The sequence below is a fragment of the Lonchura striata genome, chromosome 10, assembly GCF_046129695.1.
Source record: "Lonchura striata isolate bLonStr1 chromosome 10, bLonStr1.mat, whole genome shotgun sequence".
Taxonomy (NCBI): Eukaryota; Metazoa; Chordata; class Aves; order Passeriformes; family Estrildidae; genus Lonchura; species Lonchura striata.
Genome location: NC_134612.1, coordinates 13222711 through 13246816, shown reverse-complemented (window position 1 = coordinate 13246816; position 24106 = coordinate 13222711). Strand labels below are relative to the sequence as shown.

General features: G+C 41.6%; 1 protein-coding gene across 2 annotated transcripts in view; it reads left to right on the top strand.

Moving 5' to 3' along the window:
• SLC9A9 (solute carrier family 9 member A9) overlaps positions 1–24106 on the top strand; it is a 180324-nt gene that overhangs the window by 5320 nt on the left and 150898 nt on the right. Inside the window, exons 2-4 of one of the 2 annotated variants that reach the window (XM_077785661.1) lie at positions 601–803; positions 3677–3757; positions 4368–4444. In XM_077785661.1, coding sequence (XP_077641787.1) covers positions 601–803; positions 3677–3757; positions 4368–4444 — 361 coding nt within the window. The remainder of the gene's footprint in view (positions 1–600; positions 804–3676; positions 3758–4367; positions 4445–24106) is intronic. The other variant, XM_021536919.3, reaches the window with a different exon arrangement.

Here is a 24106-nt window from a genome sequence, read left to right as displayed (position 1 = left end):
ATACTGTCCAGAGGATGGCTGCAGAAGTACACTTTCCTTTCTGTTAAATGTAAAGGGAAACAAAATAGCTGTAAGAGCCCTAAATTGTAAATAGTCTTATTATTCCTTCCATTCTTCCTGATTTTATTTTTCTATGTTTATGCAGTCTCAAAAATGCTGTCTTCTACAGAAAGCAGAATGTGCCTGAGGATGTGCCAGTGTTTTGTCCCCACAAATGAAGTGTGTAAAATACCCCAACGGCACAGCTGATGTTTATATGCTCAGTTCAGCACATGAGTTGTGCAGACATCTCCCTGCTCTAAATAGCTATTGAAAATGCAGTGGATGAGAAACTCAGTTAATTATTATGCCAGCAACTGGATCACAAAAATAGGAATATGACTGTGCATATGTCAAACCAACATCTGCATTCTAATGAAATTACCATTTTGGAAGAATATTTTGTGGTCATCCATGAGGTGTTGAGAGAGGATCTGTAAATGTAGAGACACTGAGAAGGTATCCTAGCTTTTGCAGAGCTAATTTTTCTCTAAATGTGTGGCATCAAATGCTTAAAAGTACTTGAAAAAATTTAATTTTTCTTTTTTCTTTACTCTCCAGGCCTTGTAATGGGATTAATTATACGATATGTGACAAAATCACCAGATGTTGAAAGTGGGACTGTTTATGAATGTGAAAAATTGAAATCTGGGCCATCCACTCTGCTTATTAATATAACTAACCAGGTCTACGAATATCAATACAAAAGAGAGATCAGCCACCACAATGTCAACAGTCACCAGGGCAATGCAATGCTTCAAAAGGTAAAAGTTATCTTATTTTAAATTTGCTCTAAACTCTGTAAGATATTTATTTTATTTTCATGCTTGAGAGAGAAAAATGAGCTTCAAGATAAAATGAGACAGAGAGAGAGTCTATTCTGAATTTAAGGTGGAGAAGAAGAACAGTAAAAGGAGAGAAGTGTGGTAGAACCCTGAGCATCATTTAGCTCCAAGCTGACTGTGCACCCATGGAATGTTTGCCTGAGCTGTTTCAAAGGACAGTCCCAGCTCCTGCAGACACCAAGTTCATTGCAGACACAGCTGTTAACTTGGATCCATTGCCACTAAGCCTTTATAAACACCACTGATATCTTTATTTTTTCTCTGCCTTCAAAGTGACTCGCTCTGGCAGGATAATGCAAGGGGAGGTTACCTCCTGTGGATAGCACAGGAAACTGCAAACTCTAAACATTTTAAAAGCACAAGCTTGTAAGTATGTACTTGTAAATATGTACACTTAAAGTCATCACAGCATTCTCATACATTCTTCTACTCCTGCAGTGGTCCTCAGCAGGGAGACAGCACTGGGGCAATTCAGGCTGGATGCAAAAAGGGAAGTGTGGGAGAAAATTTGCAGTCTTCACAATGTCATGGCCTTTTCTTTCTTCCCGTATATAAAAAAAAAATATTTTACTTTGTTAGTATAGTCTTTCCCTGCCCATGTAATATTTGCTTCTTATAATGTTCACTTTTTTTTTAAATGGCAGCCATTTGAAGAACACTGACTTGCAGAAACACTTTTTAAAGCCTGGATTTGTGCTCAAAAAAAATTGTATATTCACTGAAGCTCCTAATCCCTTACCAATACCTTTTTACAATATTGCAATGTATTATTTAGCTTTTTTCCAAGTATTATTATTGTTTGTCTAGCACAGTAATACATGATTCTGTGTATTACAAAGTTATCGTTGGGAAAACTTTTAAGTTATGCTTAGAATGTACACTGGGGAGCTCAGCAGAATTAGGATTTAACCATCTGCTCAAATTTCTTGCTGATGCAGCACCACTGTGTGCCTGTCTGCTGTTACTGCCAGGCTTGCCCTTCTCAAAAAGAACCAGAATGTCAAGGACCATTAGAGTTGTGGTGGGTGGAGACAGGAAAATACTGTGGCAGTCAGATTTTGCTGAATCTCCATTCTTTTTCCTGCTAGTTGGTTGCAGTTGCAGCTTTGTCTTAGCCAGAGTGTGTGTTTCATTTCCAGGGCACGTGTACTAATCCATTACATTTGATCCTCTTCATCAAACCTGGCTCTGGAGCTGACTTAAGAGAAAGGAGGAGCAATGACTTGCACAGAAATTTCTCTTGCCCTTACAGGAAACTGCCCAATCTTGTTTCTATAGTCTCACTTTGCTGGAAGGCTCTTGAAGGTCTCAACTGTGAATTTTAGTTCCACTAAATTGTTGGAGAGATCTCAGTCTGTGAATTTTAGTTCCACTAAATTGTTGGAGAGATCTCAGTCTGCCTGGATTTTTACTTGTTTTTCCTTTAAAATTACCTGGCAGATGTCCTCTTGAAAAGAAAATAAATAAAAAAGTAAAGGGGATGAATTCAGCAGTATTTAGGAGACAATAACGATGCCTAGCAGCCTTCCTGACTGGCAGAAACACTAACATAAAAAACAGAAAGCATGATCACACCACACTCTGGGTTTTGTACAACTGCAATTCCCTTTTGACTGCACTAAAAGCATTCACTTAGTGCCTTTTATCAGAGAAAATAGATTGTGACATGACTTACAAACATGTATTCTTCAGAACATGATTTTGAATAATAAAACATGCAGTCAGGATTTCTGATGCCCACGGAAAATATATTTTAACATATCTGCTGAATTAATTCCAAAATTAACATTTAAGAATGTTAGTTCATGAATTAAGAAAATCTTTCTTTCATCAGGCTTTCAGTGATGGTGCCAGCACAGCTAATGTTGCTGGCAGGTTATATAGTTAGATTTTTTAGCTTTATGTTTCAAAGTGAGCAGAATGGAAAAAAGTCTCAGCTCTCACTTCCTGTTTATTGAATCAAGCTGTTTGTTAGTAAGAAGACAGAAGTCATTTTGTGGGCAGGTTTTACTGTTTTGAAGGGAAATAATATCGAATACTTCTTCCTTAAAATATCACTTCTTCTGAACAAAGGAGCTGCAAGTCTTTGAACTAATTATTTCCTGTATTTTAAAAGTATTGGTATAATATAGCCCACTGACAGAACACTAAGCAGTACATGGATTTATTTAAGTTGTTTGGTTTTGTTTTCCCTCCAGCAATGCCATAATTTTAAAGAGAATTCTATTCTATTGTATTGAATTGCAATGGCTGAGCAATGTCCTTGGCCTTTCTCTGTGCCAGAAGTTGAAGGCCAATATGATCAGTGCAATTCTTCATTCTAGCATTACTTTAAAACTTCTAATGGCTATTTTATAAATCATTTCCTTCAAAGGAAATGTTACCTTGGTTTTGGTGATGTAGGACGTCTATCACCCTTCTGTACATGGGGAATTGAGACACAACACTGCTGAGGTGTCTTTCCTGAAAGTGGCCAGGAGCTCATGTCCAAACCTGGAGTTATGTCCCAGGACTGTCAAGTTGGATGTCTGGTAGGGCAGCTGCTTTTATGTGTTCCCTGTAAAGTAGCATGACTGATTTCCTTCTTGAAGGGATACTTTTCAAGTAGTATTCTGTATCTATAAGATGTAAGGAACTACACATTTATACTTGCAAAAACCAACTCAGTATAATCCCACAAACAGTGGAGGTGAGCCTGAGATCAGTCCTGATAAGAAGATACAATTAAAACACTATAATATCAAATTAAATGCTACTTTATTTGTTCTTATCCTCTCTTTTGTCCTTCCTAGCAGATGACCTTTGATCCTTCCATCTTCTTCAACATTTTGCTGCCACCCATTATATTTCATGCTGGATATAGTTTGAAGAAGGTAGGTGTCTTTTCTTTCTGTGACAGAAGGGTCTGAGTGTGGCTGCTGCTCTGGAGAACCAACAGGCCAGAGGACAGTCAGCTCAAAATTTCATTGCCTGGAAGGACTTGGCAGGAATGGATTAAAATGAATTATTCATGGCCCTCATTCTGCTCTCTTTCTGTCCCTGTGCAAAGATCTGATTGTGCAGTTTGTAGCACTTAGGCCTCCCTGCTTCCAGAAGAGACCCCTCTGAGTGCTGTGAACTGCAGGCAGGAACAGCCTGTGTTTCATATCCTGCCTGCTCAGGACTTTGTTCAGGGATGGGCTCATGATACCATTTGCATCAGGTACTTCCATTGTGAACTTCTGCCATGATCCTGAAACATTTGGCCAGATACATAAAAAGAGGGAATTTGGATGGCATTCCACCAAGGGAAAAAATTAAATTGTAATTAAATTACAATTAAGTTGTAATTTCCAAAATAACTGAGGCAGCCAATATCGCTCCATCTTCTGTATGAGAAACATGTTGTAACAAATGGCACTTCTAGATGTGTTTCTACTTGGTCTGAATGCTTTTTAAATTTACTATATAACAAAGGACTTTCCTTCCAACTTTCCTCCCTAGAGACATTTTTTTCGTAACTTGGGATCAATTTTAACCTACGCCTTTTTGGGAACTGCCATCTCCTGCATTGTCATAGGGTAAGTGAGTGCCTTCTGCTATTATCACATGTTTGGTATTTCTTTCAGTTTAAAACTAAACTGAAAAAAGAATTGCCAAGCCTGCATGGTCCATATACTTAGCAACTGGTGTAGCAGATAAAGTAATTCCTTCTCATGGAGTGCTGAGATGGAAAAGGTAAAACCCATGGATAGCCAAGAACTGTTCCAGGCATTGAGAAAATTGTGTCCTTCATTTTTGACCTATGACTGGTGTAAGCATGAACACTCCACAGCTTCAACATCTGTCCTGAGAAATAAGAATTTCTCAATTGAAATTCCATGCTTCTATTTGGACTTTCTTCTAGAAAAGAGCAAATTTCTAACAGTAAAGGAAGGACTTTAAATCTCACGGGCCATATGAATAGATACCTCATGGCATGTATGTAAAGTAACTGGAGTAATTTCAAAGGCTAAGTGAAATTTGTATTTGAAGATCACATTAAATGCCTCAGTCTGGAACCATGTGTGAATTGAGCCTGGGTGTGACTAAACAGCTTCTATAGAAAAAGAGGAAGGAAAAAAGCAGAGAGGCAAAATATTCTGGTTTATTTCCAGACCTGCTTAGGGAAAAGTTTCTAGTTCTATGTCAAAATTTGCCTAACTAAAGAAAATAATTGCTACTCAGAAATTGATTATTTATTTCCAGACTGACATGGTGTAAAAATTCTGTTTGTATGTGTGATTAGCTCAATCAAAATTAAACAAATAATTTCTAAATCCTTTTGGACCTTAAAACTTTAAGATTTTGATAATATTTATGAACATCACAAAGACACTTCAGCTCTCACATCCTGGGAAAATTCCTGATGCAGATGCAAACGAATGAGCAGAGTTGGACTCTGCAGTGAGAGAGTCTTTGTGCCTGCCCAGAACCTTACTGCAAGGAGCAGGGCACTGCTCCCAGTTTAGCCTGAGCATCACTGACATCCCCTGGCATTTCTGTGCTGGGCTGAGCTACCTCAGTGTGCATGGTCTGGGGAGGTGATGGAGCAGTGCTGTGAGGAAGTGAGTCTGGCTGAGAGGCCTTGCTCCTGCTGGAATTGTGCAGAGTTAAATTGGCAAAAAGTCACCAAACTCTCTGGTGTTCAATCTTTAGACCAAGAAGTACAATATTATTTGTAGGCCTTATTTGAGGGCCTGGGCTGTAGAACTCTGAAATATATCATTTAATCTCTGCATGATATGGAAAGGTGTGTGGAAAAACCTCAGGTATTGTGAGGGTGCTTGCATTTAAAACTGATCACGGTTCTGTACCTATTCACAGCAGTGTCAAATAATAGAAGCAGTTAATTTTTTTAATGTCTGGCTTTCCCTTTCTTTATAGTAAAGATGTATGTGCTGCATCAAGGTATAAAGCCCTTACTGACATTATTATGTGATGAAACTCTCTCCTTTAATGTCATTTTAATAATAGTAAAATACATGAATGACCTCTAACTTCAAGTTCAATGATTTTAAAACCATTCTTTTATGGGTATGTCATCATGCCTATCTTGATAGCCTAGATTTCTAATAATCAAGCTTAGTAAGCATAATGCACCAGAGGCCTTGTGGTATTAAAAGTTCTGCAAGCCATGGTTGCTCCTAGTGCCAGGAAAAGTTAGACTCTGCAATCAAAGTATTATTGCAGTATCATCTTCTGTGCTGAATACAGAGTAAACTCTCAATGTGGCCATCTCCCCTTCATATAAAAAGCCACTAAACATCTTTGGGCTCAGGAAAAAGGATGCCTTCAGCCTCAGACCCAAATTTGTAAGTAGAGGAGGCATTGTGCCATGTGTCCCATTTATTGGGGAGGAAAAGCTTAATCTCACTTTTCTTTCTGAAATTTTGCCTTCCTCGAGAAATGGCACCTCATCCCTTCTTGACGTTCACAGCTTGGACAGCTACAGCACTCATATTTTTCCCCTACATTTATCTGCATTAACATACCTATGGCCCTTGCTCTTACCCATCTATGGCAGAGAGCATGCCTAAGATTGAAATTATAAATTCATTTAGAAAACTCTACAACCAAACAACAGATTGAGCCAAATGGTAGCACATTTCTGAGGTAACAGTGGTTCTGGATCTCAGCAGGACTCTTCCTGTGCTTCCTCTCTCTTGTCTCAGCTATTGAACCTAAACCAAAGCCAGCAGATCTGTGAGATTGTAGGAAGGCATTTGGGTTGTCCAGCCCAATAATGTTTTTAGATATGCACCTGGTTTATGACTCTGACATTGCCCCTTGTACATGGAAAATGCCAGAGCAGCTTTGATACGTTTGTTAAAATAAACATAGTATATTTAATTTAGCCTTTATTCCCAATGCTTTCGTTCCTGTAGCCGTGCTATTTTATCTAAAACAGAATAAATGCAGATAGAATCTACTATAAAAAGTTCCTACTAGGAACAATTCTTACTAGCAATTCAAAGTTCAAGCCCAAAGTCAGGGATAAAGATCCAAATGAAACCTTAGGGTAGAGTGTGGTAAGCACTGGGCCTTGCACTGTTCTTGTACAAACCCACAGCCCCGCTGGAACCGCTGCAGAGAAGGCAGTAATATATTCAGAGCAGGGCTTGTGTGAATGGGAAGCATGTTTGCATAATGCACATGTCAGGATAAGGAGATAATGACTGCATGAAGAAGAAAGATGATATGAAAACTTTACTGATGGGAATGAAAAGTAAGCCCTAAAAAAAAAAAATATGTCCTAAGAGAGAAAGGGCAAACAGCTAGTTGCTGTTACCAAAAAAAAAAGGACAGAACCCTGAGCTACTTCTAGGTTTCACTGCTGTGGACACATATTTTGTGCACAGGTATGATCAAACTTGTGCTTTCTTGTCATTATGTGAGCACAGCACACACATAGGCAGTACCTCAACATCCCCAGGCTCAAGCTCTGCGTGTCTGCAGCGTTTCACTGGGGCTGTGCTCCTGGTGCCTGAGTTACAGAGCTCGGTGTGAACCCCTCTGGGGCTCCCTGATGTGGCAGGGCACAGCCTCGAACAAAGGCCCAGACCTCTCTTTGTCAACCAGAAACAGCTGGGAAATATCATTAATAAAGAACAGAAACAGCATTTGGATTTGCTGCAACTCTTAGAGTGCTAAAACGTTGCCATGGAACACAGGGATACAATGGTGCCTGTCTGCTCTTTGTGAGTCTTTGCTTTTGTGTGAAAGGCCTCAAGAAAGAGGAGCTGTGTGGAATTTGAGTGAAAAGGCTGCAATCAGATATTCCCACTGAGGGTGGGGGAAGGAAGAGTAAGAGAGATTGATTTTTTTAGTGAAGATTTTGCCAAAACGTACTTGCTTTCAGCTAAGTACCGCTCTAAGGAATGCCTGCCCATGTTAGCTGTAAGGCTGTCCTCAGCCACTTAACAGATATAAAAGATATAAAGCTTTCCCAGCACAGTGCACAAATTATGCCCTTCACACCGAATCTGACTAGCAAGGATCAATACAGAGAGATCCCATGAGGGAAAGGGGAAATTCCCCCTCTCGAAGCCCTATTTTAACTGCAGAAGTGCTGAAGTGGTCCCCTTCATGGTGAACAGAGTCTGCTGTCTCCAGGTCTGTGTGACATAAGATCATAGAAGATCCAGTCTTTCAACAAAACTTTTCTCTGTCAGTGGTTCCAACTTCCTATCTTCTGAAGAATAGTGTGGAATAACCACTGAGACAGACCTCTCTTCCTGAGAAAAACCATACAGGCTGAGTCTCTCTGAGGCTCAGCCTGATACAGGCCAGGCAGTCTTTTGCTGTAGGAGATTTCTTGAATTTCATGGACTCAGAGAATAACTTTGGTTGGAAGCAATATCTGGATGTCTCCAGTCATCCAGAACTCTGAGATACCTGTTCCAATCTTAACCACCCTCACTACAAATAACTCAAATAACAAAGAGTGTCTTTCTGTTTATCCAGTTGGAATTTCCCTTGCTTTCCTTGTAACTTTTGCCTCCCATCCTTTCCCTATGCAGCCTTCAGAAGGGGGCTTCATGTTCTCTGTACCCACCTGAAGCCAGCACTTAGCTCTGCTCCCTCCTACATGAGGAAGCTCAGCTTCTGTCTCTTTTCACACACCACAACCCTCAAATTACCTTGGTGGCTCTCTGTCCCCTCTCTGTCTTCCCTGTACCGCAGGCCAAAATGAAGCATTCTATTCCACGTGTCACCTCCAGGTGCCAACAAAAGACTTAATGGCTTCTCTTGGTTTGTCACTGCTGCCATGGACACAATGTGGTTTGCAGTCATAGGTGCTCTTGTGAAGTCCCATTTTGATTTGTGCTCCATTTATATTCTCCAGTGTGGATGTGACAACCTGGTCAGAGAGCAAAAAAACTAGATAAGTTTCCCCAGAAGTGAGTTGTGAGACTTTAGGGAGTTAAAAACAAATAATGATAGTTCATTATTATAAACAAACCCACAGATGTTGTTTTCCCAGTCTTGTTTTCCTGTTTTTCTCAAAAATTGTTTATAAGAAAAGCATTTTGTTAATTAGCCAATCAGGTGAAATGTATTGATTAATTGACCAATCTAGTCTAACTATAGCAGAACAATGTATAAAAAGAGATAATTCAAAGTACAGCAACTAGGCTGTGCAAACAAGCCTTCTGGTGAGTCTGTGTCATTTCTAACTCAACAGCAACACTCCAGGGGTTTTCTGCAGGTACTTGTGCAGCCAGCCATGCTTCTGTGGGACTGCTGCATAGGGCTGTTCTGCTTTTCCATAGGTACCTCACTCTTAGCTGTGTATTATGCCCATCATAAGCTGAAGCACCACTGAGCTGATGCTACCCAGTGAGTGCATGAAAACTGGGCTGCTGAAGTATTACATGAACATCTGCCCCCTCTTGCCTTTTTTTTTACTTTTTACATCTTAGGAAGAAGTAGGGAGAAGGACCTAATGTTAACTTTGCAAGGAATAGTGTTCTCTTCCCTTAGATTCTATTTTTAATAAACTGTGCTGGAGTGCATCTTCCAGAATTGATGTCTGTCATAGATATTTTCTATTTTGATAATGGAAGAGTGCTTAAATATTTGGAAAAATCTTGACACTGTGATAACAACCTATCAGAGCAACATATTGAGTGGCAGAGGATGTAGAACTATTTGCATTTTTCCCCCTCTTGAAATTCTTTTGACTTCTTTGCTCAGCATTCTCAGTGGCAGCCAGGGCCAAGATGCCTATGCATGTGAGCACAGAGATCATTAAGTTGGTCTTATCTGTGATTTTTTTATTTGGTTTCACTTGGGTTCTCTCGAATTGCAATGCCAAAACCACATTTTCGATATTCAGAATGCAGTGTGTTTGCAGCCACTTACTCATATTTTTCCAGCCTGTCTACTACGTTTGGCAAGGCCTGATTTTTCTGGAATTTAAAGCTCTCTGAGTGTGCAACTCAAATAACAAATGTATTTACAGAAAACGTCCGCCAAGTAAGATCTGTCTTTGTGGCTGCAGTGAGAATTTTGCAGTGAGAATAAACTGAGACAAAAAAAAAAAAAAAAAAAAAAAAAAAAAATAGGGTTTGGATCAGAAAAAGTAGAGTAACTGTCGTTTTGAGCAAGTGAAGTTACGAAATGCAAATAAATTATAATAGTGGTGTTAGGAAAAATCATTCCAGGATGATCCCTGTTTTAAGAGGAAAGATGTTGGTGTTTTTATTAGCTGCTCAGTTTGCACAACCTTCTCTGGCTGGGAGACAGGACTGCTCCGTATTTCAACGGGAGCCACAGGCAGTTAGTTTGGCTTGATTGATTCAAATACATCTGTGAGCACATGGATGCTGGATTTACAGTAACCATGTCAGATCACTTCATAGCAATCAGTGCTCAAAATCCGAGTTCTAATTTAAAAACCCTTATAGAATCAAAGTATTTCTTCTGTGTATCTGTGTTTAACTGCAGTGACTAACAGTTTGGACAAAGTCTCTTCTGACATTTAAATTCAAGTATGAAGAATAAGTCATCATATTTGATTCTCACAGGCATTCAAAAACCCCTTCCGTTGCCATTCCTCACCATTCTATAAATGTATACTCAAAACCTGTCCACATAGGATCACTAAATGCTGAGACTATAATAATACAACATAATAAATATAATTAATATAATACAATGTAATTAACATATACTTTCTAAATTCTTTCTTTTATAATCTGAATCTTAAATGGTTTTTACTTGAAAACCAGAGCCATTTTTTTGTTGTATGTATATAAACATATACATACATAAGTAAAAAATTTTAAAAGAAAGGAGTATCAAGAATAACAAATACCAATACAGATATTTTTGTTGATCATGAGATTAGATTTTCCATCATAACTTTCTGTAAAAGTAGACATTCTCCATTCAAATGGCTGTGATATAAAGATTCCACCATCACATTAAATTTTTTTTCTTTACTCTTAAGTGTAGTGTTACAGCAGTCCCTCTTTGTGCCTTCTAAAGAAGGATGGCTTGGGCTGAATTAATAACACTGATGCTCAAATGCAGCACTAGCAAGGAACATTCAACTTTCCTTTACACTGTTTACCAGGGTGAGATGCATCCTGACAGAAATGTCCAGTCAGAGATTAGTTCTGTCACTGTTACACCTGCCCAAATGTTATTCTAAAAGTGAGGAGACACGTTCCCAAAAGTTTCAGCAGGCAGTAGTTGTGGTTACTGAGCTCTGCAAGACTGGGGAATATTTTTTTATTTTCATAAGTATTTTGGGTTAGAGGGGGGTTTAGTGAGGTTATGGGTGTGTTTATTACTTTCTGCCGAGAGCTTAATGGAACATACAAATGGGGTCTGCTGATGGGAAGCAGCACTGGCCTTAAAATCTGGCTGTTCTTTCTCACTGGGGGGCTATGGATAGACTTTACAGCTTGGAAATGAAACACTTGTACCTATGTGCTCCAGCAGAGCAAAGCCAAATGTTGTTTGGCTTGAATTTACTGTGAGGTGCTGTGGGATTCTTCTGGATTTTGGAACTGTTTCTGCAAAGGAAAATGGGGCCAGGTTAAGGGTAACAAAAAGCAAAATCTCTGTTACAGAGCTCTCCATAAACTAAGCAAATACCTTTACATGGATTATCTGCTGCTGTACCAGATAAGTTCCTGCGTTCCAGGTGATAACTTTTGTATTAATTTAGGCTTAATTCATGTACAAGTAATATTTTTTCCTAATTGAAATACTCTTTTGCACTGCATGTTCCTATCAAATTACACATAAAAAGCCCCCAGGTCCGTCTTTTCTCCACACACCACTTGTAAATAGCAAATGCTTAACCTCCCCACAAGCAAGAATAAAAGCTTGCTTTTTGGTCCAAACAGAAACTGGTGAGGGGGAGTGTTAAAGTATCTTAGTGCTGTAGAAATTAACTGAGGGAGAAAAAGGGAAAAATTATATATAGACCACTTTCCCTCCACAGTGGTAAAAGCCCCTGAACATCAGGTGTCTGACTTCAATAATATCTAACAATATTTTGAGGCCAGATATTCAGCCTATGAGTGGAAATAAAGACAAAATTAGTAAGAAAACATTCACTTAATGTAGTATAACTGTTGTAAGAGTACAGTGCCTGTGCTGGTATTCCTTTTGGAGGTTATGGCTGCTTCCATGTCCCATCCGGGAAGGAATGCAGGCATTTTCTTTCACTCACGAGACAGTATTGTCCCAGGTTTGCATTGACTTGAGGAAACTCAACAGAGATAATTTAGCTGAAAAATCAAGCTAAGTCTCTCCAGATTTCTCCCAAGGCAGATGAACACCAATCTCCAGCAGGAAATTAACTGATATTTAGTTGTTAATGTGCAGCTCAGTTGCCCAAAGCAGTAGCTTTAATTCTTTGGTCAGTCCAAATCTGAGGTAATTCCATTGCAGTCTGTGGAGTTGCCACCTACAACTCAGAGCTGCAGTTGCAAGACATAATTGCTGCTTCTCACTTTTGTTCAAAGGTGTGTGGTGAATCCAAAATGGGTTTGGAAAGTGCAAGATTAGAGAAACTTGAAAATATACACCCATTGTGATACTTGAGTTGGGGAATTCTGCATAGGAAGTAGAAAGGGAAGAGGTTTCCTCATAGCCATAACTCAGAGAGTTCTGACAGGTCTAAAAGTTACAAAGGATTTTAAAATGCACGTCCTGTTTCTATGACATGTGAAATTATGGCTATGAAGCTGGATTAAGTCAAGACACTGATATAAAATAGGATTTCCCAGACCACTGACACCCACACAGAGTGGAAAGTTCTTCCAAGAATACTTTGATGCCTTCAAGTATGTGTTGCTGCAAATTCAGCCAGAATTTGTCGCTATTTCACAATAAGCATCTGACATTGTTTAGTGCAGCAGAGCTGATCATGCAAAAACCAGTTTTTCTTCTCATAAACAGATGTGCCAAGCAGCAGGATGTAATTATTTGTATCATCCAGAAGAACCCTTCAGCATACAAAGGAAATAAATGTATGATAGAGAACACCAAAGGTGTGGGACTGCAGAGACAAACAGAACCTGGAATAGCAGGAGATTAATTTAAAATTAAAAGTATGTTTAATTTGGTATTTGATATCCAGCAGGTTCTCCAGGAATCTATCAAAGAATTTAAATTGTGTGCTCTTCTGAAAAACATGCAAATGACATTTGTTGCAAAACAGGCTAAACACTCAAGTCCAGATATTTCCCAGGAAGAAACCCTATCCCGGAAGGAAGAGTTTGTTTGTGTGGGTTTTGTTTGGTTTTCTGGGTTGTTTTTTTTTACAAAGTGTCTTCCCAATTGCCTTGAATGTCAAAGCTTTAACTGCAGGAATGAATACTCTTGAATAGAGCTCCTCATGTCTTCTTCCCTGATATTCATGCATCCTTTCAGAATGAACATGCATCCTTTCAGAATGAACATGCATCCTTTCAGAATGAACATTCCAAAGATTGCCAGTCTCCTATTTCTCTGGCTATAGATCACCCATATACCTGTACAAAAAAAGCTTCCCTGGAGCATCATTTGCAGTCTCCAGTTTGCAAGCCTACTCTTTCAGTCTCCACAATGACTTTTAGGGAAAACATCTTTACAGAGCTGGTGAAATGAAAAATAAACATCCCTTATGGCCCCTTATCCTGAAATCCACTGCCTTTCTCAGTACATCCTATCTTTCCAGAACAATTCCAGGCTACAGAGGAGAGGAAAGCAGAGGGAGGTGCATTGACTCTGATGTGTTAGTTCATTTTCCACCTCTTACAGATATTTTTCCATACTGCATGAGAAACCTGCACACCAAGCCTAGAACTGGGGAAGGCATCTCCAGCCCTGGCTGGGCACTGCTCAGGCTATAAATACCTGTATGGCTTTGCTAGGTAATGAGTCTGGGCATGTTTCCTTCTGAGCCAAAATAGGCACATGGGCTTGTGAATTGGTTGCAAAGTGCTTTGAGCTGCCTCATGGTGAAAGGTGCAACAGAAATTTAAAACAGAGGAGGAAAAACCTATTCCACTACAGTAGCATGGAGCTATCTGCAACCTGCAGTCTCTTCAAACTGACATGTTTACTCTTAGATCAAATGCTGAGCAACACTGGGAAGCATACAGGCAGCAAGCAGCTCATTGGAGCAGGAAGAGAGGGGGTGACTGAGACCTCCTGCCTGTTACCTTGAAAAATTCATAATACAGCAGCTCAAAGGATGCTTTGTTCTCCCACCCACCACCATTTCACATACCCCGCTTCTGAGCCAGCTGATCAAATGGTGCTCTTGTATCTGACAAGTCTTTTAAGGAGTACAACTGGTTTTGGCCTGAAATGTTCTGTAAGCACTCCAGTTTTTATGATGGCTCTGGGACAGATGCTGCATTCATTGGAGACAGAACCTACAAAAGCTGGTCTGGTCAGGTAACCAGATCCTATGCAGTGAGAGGCAGATGACATTTAAGTAGTACACAGAGCTTTCCTTCTGATTCTTAAGGTGACAATAAATCATATAAAGTGTGGCCCGAGCCTTGGCTCTCCTTAAAATTTTGATTGTCTAAAGAACTCCATTACATTTGATTCCATATTCCATACATTTGACAATGATGATAACTTGCAGCAAGTTCAGTGGATGGCTAACAAATGGACCTTTATGGGGCTGAAACCTTGTTCCCATAAAGAAGAAACTGAAGAAACTGAGCTCATTTAGCCTAAGTAGGAGGGGCTTTGAGGGGAGATTACCAAGAAAGAAAAGCCAGGCTCTTCACAGCAGTACTTGGTGAGAGGAAAAAATTGACAGGCATAAACTGTATTTTCAAAAGGTTTGACTTGATATAAGCAAAAGTTTTTTCTGCATGAGGATGCTCAAGCATCAGAACAGGTTGTCCAGAGATGCTGGATGTGTAATCTCCATGCTTGCAACTTTCATAACATCAGTGGCTAAAGCCCCAACTACTCTGGTTTGAGCTCATAGCTGAACCTTGCTTTAGTAGGAATTTTGACAACAGACATCCTCTAACATAAGTTAGTCTAAATTCTATGTTGCTGTAAATAACAAACCTTACAGCAGAACATATCCTGCCCCTAGTCCATCTCTTTCAGCCTTTTTCTACTTTAATTTTTCTGTTTCAATTATCTTGGTCTCCATCATCCCATACCCAACACTTAGCTTGCAGGATATTTTTATTTCTCCTTACCTTTTGTTAAAATATGGAATCTGCAATGAAACAAAAGGTCTTTCTGAAATAAAGTTAGGATTATTTCACTTCCTTCTGAGGCAAGTACTTTATGCATGAAGATGGCTCTTAAAATGCTAATTAACCTCAATTCTTAGTCAGCTCCATACCTTAAAAAGCAAAAAATCACTTTCCTTCCCGTAATACACTGATTGCGCTCTTCCTTGCTCTTTGCAATACCGCCTCTCCCCAGCTAGCCACTCTCCAGGTGAAGCTTAGCAGCAACCAAAATTGAAATGTGAAAGGACCACAATTGCAACTCCTTTTTGACCTCTCCATTATTGAAAGCATGGGTGATTTTATCTCCAATATGGTTTTTATGTGCACACTGAAAATTTTGAGCAGGATGATGTCACTGTAAAAAAAAAAAAAGTAAAACGCACCTTGATCTGCAAAAAGACAGTAAGTAACAGCAAAACCACTGCAACAAGAATTTAAGGTCACATACAGACACAGCAACTGACCCAGAGACTCCACCAGATATGCCTTTTCATAGCCTTGTTGATGTATGAGAGGGTTGTTTTTTTTCAGACTTCAAATGAAAAATCCAATTTTTTTTTTAATTGCTCACATTCCTTTCTTCCATCCTTACTACCCACTCATTGATGAAAACAAGGAAAGATCTGATTTTTCAATGAATAGGAATTATTTTCAGAGTTCTGTTTGCCTATTTTATTTAACCCAAGTGGGACTGCACATGAAGACATTAGGTATGTTCCCTGTGAATGATGTCCTTTTATTTGATTTTGGGAGGGGAAAGAGTGAGTGTCTATGCAACCTCAATAAAAAATAAGTATCATAAAATGAAAGTAAGAAAGAGGAACGTATCTGAAGTTGTTCTCTCTAGCAAATCACGCCATGTGGTTTATGCAGTTGCCCTCTGTTGTTTATTGGGATGTGAATACAGCTGATTTCAGTTTCTTACCCTGTGAAAATTTCAGTTTCTTGCCCTTTGAATAACATTTAGAGTGAGATTACTCTTCACCACTCTTTTGTCACACTCAACAAATGATTTAGGATAGAATTTACCTTAGGTCCAATCCCCTGATGAAAACAAGGCTTACTCCAGAAGCTGGAGCAGGTTCTGTGGAGCCTGCTGGTCACTTTTGGGATGCACCTTGGTGTCCATCTCTGAGGAGCAGCGTTAGTATCCAAGTGCAGCTGGCTTTCAAACCAGTGGCCATGGCTTTCCGAGCCCAGCAGGAGGAGGCTGTGCCACCTTCCCAGATGGGTGGCTTAATCAGCTTTCAGTAATCTTCCTATGAAAGTTGTCTTGTCTGGCACATATAGAAATCCATGGTTTATGCTAAAGCATAACACAGTAGCTCTCCAACCTGCTGCCACTCAGACCTTCTCATTAAAGGTGTTAAAATGCCGTTTAGGCTGGGCTTGATGTCTAGGAAGCGGAACACAGGTGTCACTGTAGATGTGGAGAAAGGCGCTGCTGGCAGGTTCAGGTGTGACTGCTCAGGGGTGTCAGCGAGAGCTGCAGACCGCTCAGCCCCCGCCCTGCCCTGCCCCGGGCTGAGAGGCGGCTCTTGGTACCCGGTACCAGGAGGGAGAGCAGCCCGAGAGGTGCACCGGCACCACCGGAGCCAGAAGCCTTATCCATGTAGCTGCAATGCTCAGGGTCCGCCTTCCTGCCCTGATCCCGTTTCGGCACCTCTCCAAAGCACGCTCAGCTGCGGCCAGAGGCTCATTTGTGTCTGATCCCCAGCCCGGTGCGAGAGCCTCTGTGCTTTCGTTCAGCCTCCCGGTGGTCCCGTCCTGCTGTTAATCAAAGGCCAACGCGCAGCGCGCGTGGCTGGGGCTGTGCAGCTTTAACTCCTCCCGCCGTCAGAGCCGAGCCGTCGGCTTTGCTCGGCCAGAGAGGGGAGAAAGAGGAGGGGAGCAAGAACTCATCCCGAGCTCTTTTAGAACGCGAGCGAACGAGAGGAGGAGCGGGCCGGGCCCGGAGATCGCCGGCGGAACGGCGCCCGGTGCCGCAGTGCCCGCAGCCGCCGCCGGGCGGCGCCCGCGCTCCGCCCGCCTGCGGCCGAGCCGGGCCGGGCCGGGCCGGGCCGGGCTGGGTTCTGCCGGGCTGGAACCGAGCAGAACCGCCAGCAAACCTGCACCCATCGCCCGGACTCCTGTTCGGGGCTGCTCCTGGGGACAGCAGGCCCGGTCTGGGACATCCAGATCCAGCGTGTGCTCGTGCTGCAGGTCAGCAGCAGCCAGCGCCAGCTCTCCCGTTTATCCTGTGGCAGAGCAGCTTTCAAGAGTCCGCGGCAGCATCAGCCAGGACTCTCGCTTTACTTTTCTCCGACTTTGAGCACGGGTTGTACTGGGTTTACCACAATTTACTAAACAAGCATCATCCTTTACTTGTCGGTTTCCCGACACTGATCTAGCCACGGGTTCTGAATAATACAATAAATGAAACTATTCTGATGAACAATTATTAGAAAACTAGGGATGTCTTAGGACACCACAGAGTTTCTTAGCTCAAATTGTTGTCCAGTCTGTAAAATTATCAGAATGTTAATAATCAGTCTGATTTTCAAAAGTTTTCATGTAGTTTTCTAAGTAGGGATTTAGTTCTGGAGTTGTGCACAACGATTTAAGGACGTCGCTAACAAAGTTACACAATTTGTGGGAACGCTTGGAAAACTGGAGGTGACTCAGAAGCCTGCAGGAGTTGTTACAATGCCCTCCTAGTAAAAGGAATAGACTGCAAAACCCATTACAGTTGCAACCTCTCGCTGGCAAATTGCAGCCTCATTAGTAATCTTGGCAAGATGACGGGGGTTTTACATTACTGATCCTCTTGTTAGCCCCTCAAGTGTGCCACTGAAGCGCTCTTTCGGGAGCAGTTTGTGGAAGTGAATGTTGTAAATATATTGCCTTTATAGGCAAACAGACGCTCTCTGTCTTTGGGACCATCAAACTGGCACATTCACAAACTCACAACTCACTTAAAAATAAATGGGAAGAGAAGGTAAGTAGTTAAACCTGCCAAAAATTAGGATCTAATGATAATTGTAAGCACATAAATTTTGTTGTATTTTCCCAGTGAGCCAAGACACATGCAGTAACATAAAGCAGCTTCCTTTCCCCTCAAAACTCTCTCATTAGCGGTGTGGATGTTCTAGATAACTTAAAACTCTTTCCATATGCAAGGATGACATACATATCTATCTATATTTATATATATACACAAATGTATGTATATATTTTTTAAATTAAGAACCAGACATCTATCAACAACACAGCAACTGACTTAAATGCACTAACATTATTGTAGGGCAACAGCAGTTGTTCTCAGGCAGGCAGTAGGGGGTCCTGTTCAGGTACTCCACCAAGACAAGAAATTTATGTAATTAGGAATCCATCTGTCACTACTGTCCCCAAGCACTCCCTCGGTGTCCCTCACAGCACAGTCTGGCTGACAGCATGAGGTGATGCATGCAGTCAAGGAACGTCATTATCTCTCCACTGTGCCTCAGTTTTTCTCGAAGATTCTTTAAACCTGGCTGTTCTCCCATTAAACTGACCTGGGAGCTGCAGAGCATCCAAGCAGACTCCTTCCACTTCAGTAAAGCACTGGTTTAAGAGTTTAACACATTTCCCAGTAATTGCTCACAAATGCTCCATGAAGGACAAACAGTTCCACAAAGCTTCTCAGATAATATTCTCCCTGATTACAGAGTCTCCGGAGGGTTTTTGTGCCAAGGAGAAGAAAATGCTTGGGGTTAGCTCCTCGTGGGCTGTAAACAGTTCAAAACTTTTTCTCCTCTGTGTTCTTCCTCTTCTCATTACTGGCCCTTGTGTGGCTTCTGTTGTGAAAGAATTAATTATTCAAGCTGCCTATATGTCTTTTTTCAACAACTAGCCCCATTGTGTTACAAGGACAAAAACCTTCAGTAACAGCCAGGACAGATGGCTGAAGCCCGGCAACACATTTCAGAGGAGTGCCACACCTCTGTGTTATCAAATCTGACTTTATTTGCAAACCTCCTTATCTTTGATATTTTAATTATGATGCTACTCTTGAGGATGTTCTTGTTGCACAAAGACATCACATTGAATTATTTTTTAGTGCCTCATTAAGACAAAAAAACTGGGAAACATGATCCAGATGCAAACTAAAAGCTGAACAATCCAAAGAATACAAACTATGTAATTTAATAAAAATCTTGTTTAAGGGCTTATTTATCTTTTGCCAAGTTTTTAACATGTTGGGGATGGAAACACTGCAGTATTATTCAGCAAATATCCCTGCTGGAATACTCTTTTCTTGCCATAGTGATACTATGTAAGCTGTGCTATCTCAAGGGAATTGTGTAACAGTGCAGTGCCAAAATGCTGTGCTGCGATATCTGTGCCTTATACTTTCTTTTCTGCAGGGTTTTCTGCCTCTAAAAAGATGTCTGAATTGCTTTCTTGCATTTCTTTCATCTGTTTGATCATTATATGCTAACCCATTAATAATTTCCTCTTGCTGGCCCGTTTTGAAAGGCTCATGTATGATTTCCAGTTGATAAAATTGCCATTGGGATGCCCTTGCTCTCCCTTTAGCATTGATCGTCATCGCTCACGAGCAGATGCTGGGGAGGCAGATGATCTTTCAAATGTAGCAAGGAAGGCTGGGAGGGGAACGCCTGGAGGCAGATTCAAGCACTTAGAAGGGTGTAGTCACACACAGGGTGTTAGCTTGCTTCAGGGAGGGAGGGCAGCAAGAGCTGAACATCAAAGTGCAATGGAAATGTAAAATCCTTAGTTCTGTGATTCCTCCTTTCATCTGTGCTTTTTCTCCTGGCAAGGTGTTGCAGGCAGTGCTGCTTTCTGTGCCACCGAATAGACTCAAGCTTCAGTGAATGTAAATGGAGCCCCTGGACCAGTTTTTTTATCCTTCAGAAGTTCTAACTCTCTGAAATTAATTTCAGTTTGGATATTTTCAATCAGCAAAAGAAGGCACAAACAGTCTTTCTAGAGCATGCAAGGAACAGGTATTCTTCAGACTCAAGTTGCAACAAGATGGGGAAGAGCAGGAAAATTGGAATAATCCATCCTAGGGGACGCCTTAGGGCGGTTCAAGGCATACACTGCATGGTGGTGCCAGACTGGCATCTGGGACCAGCTTTGGTGCAGGATCCTGCCTGCCCCATGGACACCATGTCTCACCCCAAACAGAGGGTGGCAAATGCAGGCTCAGTGTGCTGGGGCTCCCCCAGCCTGGGTTCCACAGCCAGGCCAGGATCCCACAGGCACTGCCCACCCCGGGGCTCCCTCAGCTGGGGAGTGGATCCAGATGTGTCCCCTGACCTCTGGCTGCTGGTGCTACAGCTTGGCTGCAGCTGGCTCTGCTGTGCTCACTCAGGTGCCATCGCTGGTGCCTTGTTCAGCCCAAGTGAGCGGTGCCTCCAGTTTGGGACTGTGAGTAAATCTGTAACATCTCTGTCAGTGCTCCCATGGACCAGTGATTTTGTACACGAGAGACTGCCATGAAATAAAAAAGGCTGCAGGTATAAAAAATACCTGAACCGAAATATGAAATGTGTAATATAAAGTTAATACAGCAACAGCTCCAAACTGAAGGAAGTGGAGATCTTAAGACCAGTTTTTAAAGTTTTGTCAAGAAAATCCAGAAATAATTACTAATTTAATTACCTGAAGCTATGCCAACAGGCAGCATAAAACAATCCTTACTGACTTCTGAAGCACTCTTAACTTTTGTGAGCAGTCCCAGTTTCTTTTCCATGTGTGAAGGCCTGGCCTGATTTAAGAAGGACTTCTCTAATGTGACATGAGCAGTATCTGATGAACTGAGGTTCAACCTATAGAAAAGCTGCTACTGGCAAGCATTTTGAGTAATCAGTTGCCTATATGAGATTAAAGGGCAAAAAATATTTCTGCAACTTACAGCAAGGTCTAAATAGACCCTCTGTTAAACTGTTCTTGTGCCAGGCTGACCCTGCTGACCCACCAAAGCTGTTCTGTCCCTGCCCCCCTCAGCTGAACAGAGCAGAGAAAATACAATAAAAAGCTCTTGGGTCGAGATAAGGGCAGGGAGAGATCACTCACCGGTTACTTTCAGAGCAAAACAGACATAACTTGAGAAAATTAGTTTAACTTATTGCCAATCAAATAAAATCCTAGAAAAACCCTTCTCTTTTCCTCCACTTAACCAGTCACACTTCTCCCCATGGCTGCACAGGGGGAGAGGGAGGGGGGTGGTGGTCAGTTCATCACACCATCCCACCTCTCTGCTGCTCCTTCCCGCTCAGGGGAGGATTCCTCACATTCTTCTCGGGCTCCAGCTTCCCTTGGGGTCACAGCCTCCTTCAGGCACATCTACCTGCTCTGCCTGGGCTCCTCCAAGGGCTGCAGGTGGATCTCTGCTCCTGCTTGGACCCCCAGGAGCTGCAGGGGCACAGCTGCCTCTCCATGGCTTCAGGGAGAAAATCTCAGCTCCAGAGCCTGAAGCACCCCCTGCCCCTCTTTCCTTGACCCTGGTGTCTGCAGGGCTGTTTCTCTCCATATCCTCACTCCTGTCTCCATCTGTGCAGGTTTTGTGCCCCTGCTGAAACACCTCATTGCCGGGGTGCTGCCACCAGTGCCAGTGGGCTCAGCCTTGGCCAGGTCTGTCTGCATCCTGCTGCCATCGGCTCCATCAGGCACAGGAGAAGCTTCCAGCAGCTTCTCACAGCAACCACCCCGTTAAGCCACCCTTAGCCCCCCTCACTACCAAAATCCCACCACACAAAGCCAATGCAGTGTTAAACTAATCTGGCTGCAACTGCTGTATAAAATCAATTCCAAAAGTTACTATATTTCATGGTAAGCCATGCTCAGTGATGTAGCATCAGTTAATTTGTCTTGGTGTCCTCCCAATGAGGGAATGTACTTCAGTCTTGCTCATTTAAGAATATAATCTTTCTCTGATCTTTGAAGTCCTGAAATGAAGGAGTAGATCACGAGGCATAGGAATTAGAGCAGTGAAAGCGTTATTAGACTGTAGAGCTCGTTCTTCCACCGCTAAAAGGCTACTTTGCAGTTCATTCTTGGCTGTTTTGTCCAGTATACCTAAAGCCCTGGGAGCATGGGAAGAATGAAGGAGCAATTCTAGTGTGCAGAAATGTCAGTCCTTTTCTCTCTGCTTTGATCCAGCTATAGGATGAAGCAAAGCAGTAATTGCTGCCATTATAGAGAACAAATCTATTTGCATTTCTACGGTGCTTCAGCTGTAGCTGTGAATGCCTAATCAGTCCTATTGCTGGAAAAATATTTTCCAGTCTCTAGTCAAATCTATGTCTGATTGCAGTGCATTACTGCAAAGCCACTTCACCCGTGCCCTGGCCCACATCTCCAGGGGGCTGGGGGAGAATTTTTGAAGGCAGTGCTGGTGTGTAGGAAACATCACAGCAGTATCTGTCAGTACTTCAGTAACTGGGCCTCTAACAGAATCCTGCCCAGCGTAACATGCAAAGGCCTTTGTGCTTCTAGAACTGTAAAACCCTAAATAATGGGTGCGGAAAGATCCCCTTACACACCTTTGCAGGAATAGTAATATTTACCCCAGCAGCCATGCTAGCTTTAGCCTTAATAATCACATTGTATTTTCCTCACCTAGACTCCCCAGCAGCTTTGGCTGTAGCTGTTTCTCATTGCCTGTTCTGCATGCTTTTATCAGTGATAAGCACTATCGAGCCACTGCTACCTCCTGATGCTAACGTAGCTGCACACTGTGACACATATTTGTATATTTTTCCTGAATCCCAATGAGTTGCACCTGCTTTTCTACTAATCAGTAGTTTTGTTCTGCCTTCACAAACCCTGGAAATTTAAGGCAAATTTAAGCTTAGTATGCAGTTCTCAGGACAGATATAGCTGTCTGCTTTCAATCACCCAGCACAGAAGAGTTGTAATCTGGCCAAATCCCATGTATTTGTCTTGTTTACACTTCTGTTTAATTTGATATGTAATGTACATGAATCAGACATTCGTCCCATGATGTTTTTACACAAACATTTAAGAATTTTATCTCCTGTAATCCAGTCACTGTTAGCACTGTTCCAAAGTCAAAAGTTATTTAAACAAATATCTCTATTTTTATCATCAAAACAATTCATTTTTTCATGTATTTACAAAGTCAATTTTTCCATGAGAAATCAGCCAGTACCTCAGAACTGCATTTCCATTTAATGAATTTAATTATCATTCTTTCGCCTCACGCAGGAAACATTAAAGGCAATTTTCCATTTAATCATTTCCACTAAAAGCTACAGCAGTAGCTTTGGATTTTAAAGATTGTCAAACGTCATCCTGTAGAATAGGAAGCTTTGTTTGTTAAACAAGACACAACAATAGTGAAAAATTGTTGTAATGGGAACAGCATGTCCTGTAACAGGCATTCCTTATTTAGAGAAGTGACCTTCATGAGATGCACCAAATCAATCTGTCCTACAGATGTTACTTCCACAAACTCTTCAGAAATGCTGTAGTAAAACTCTCTTTTACACATCCAGCTTGTGCCTGTGTTAAGTCTCCTTATCACATCCCAGTGCTAAAAAACTAAAATACATTTATTTAGATAGTTGTTCTGCCTTCGGGGGAAAGGAAATGAAAACCTGGACAGGGAGTGAAGTACATCCTGACACATCTGTAGATTTATGCCAGAGGTTCAATCATATATCCTACAGGATCCTATAGGTTTATATCCTAAATCTCAGAAGGAATAAGAAATAACTTCCACCTACTGCCTTCTGCTAGCAATAACTAACCAAATGTTTTGGCAATTCCTAAGCTTAAATGGGCTCTGCCCTTGGCTGTTGTCAGTGAGGAGCATGGATACAGGATAGAGCCACACAGCATACACTTACTGCTCTGTGGGTGGGCTTTGTGCAGTGTCATCTATAGTAAAAGAAGGGAAAAAATAATTCTGTGAAGGGCTTTTTATGTGGTTAAAGGCTGTGAGGATCCCCCTGGTATGTACAGGTCTGA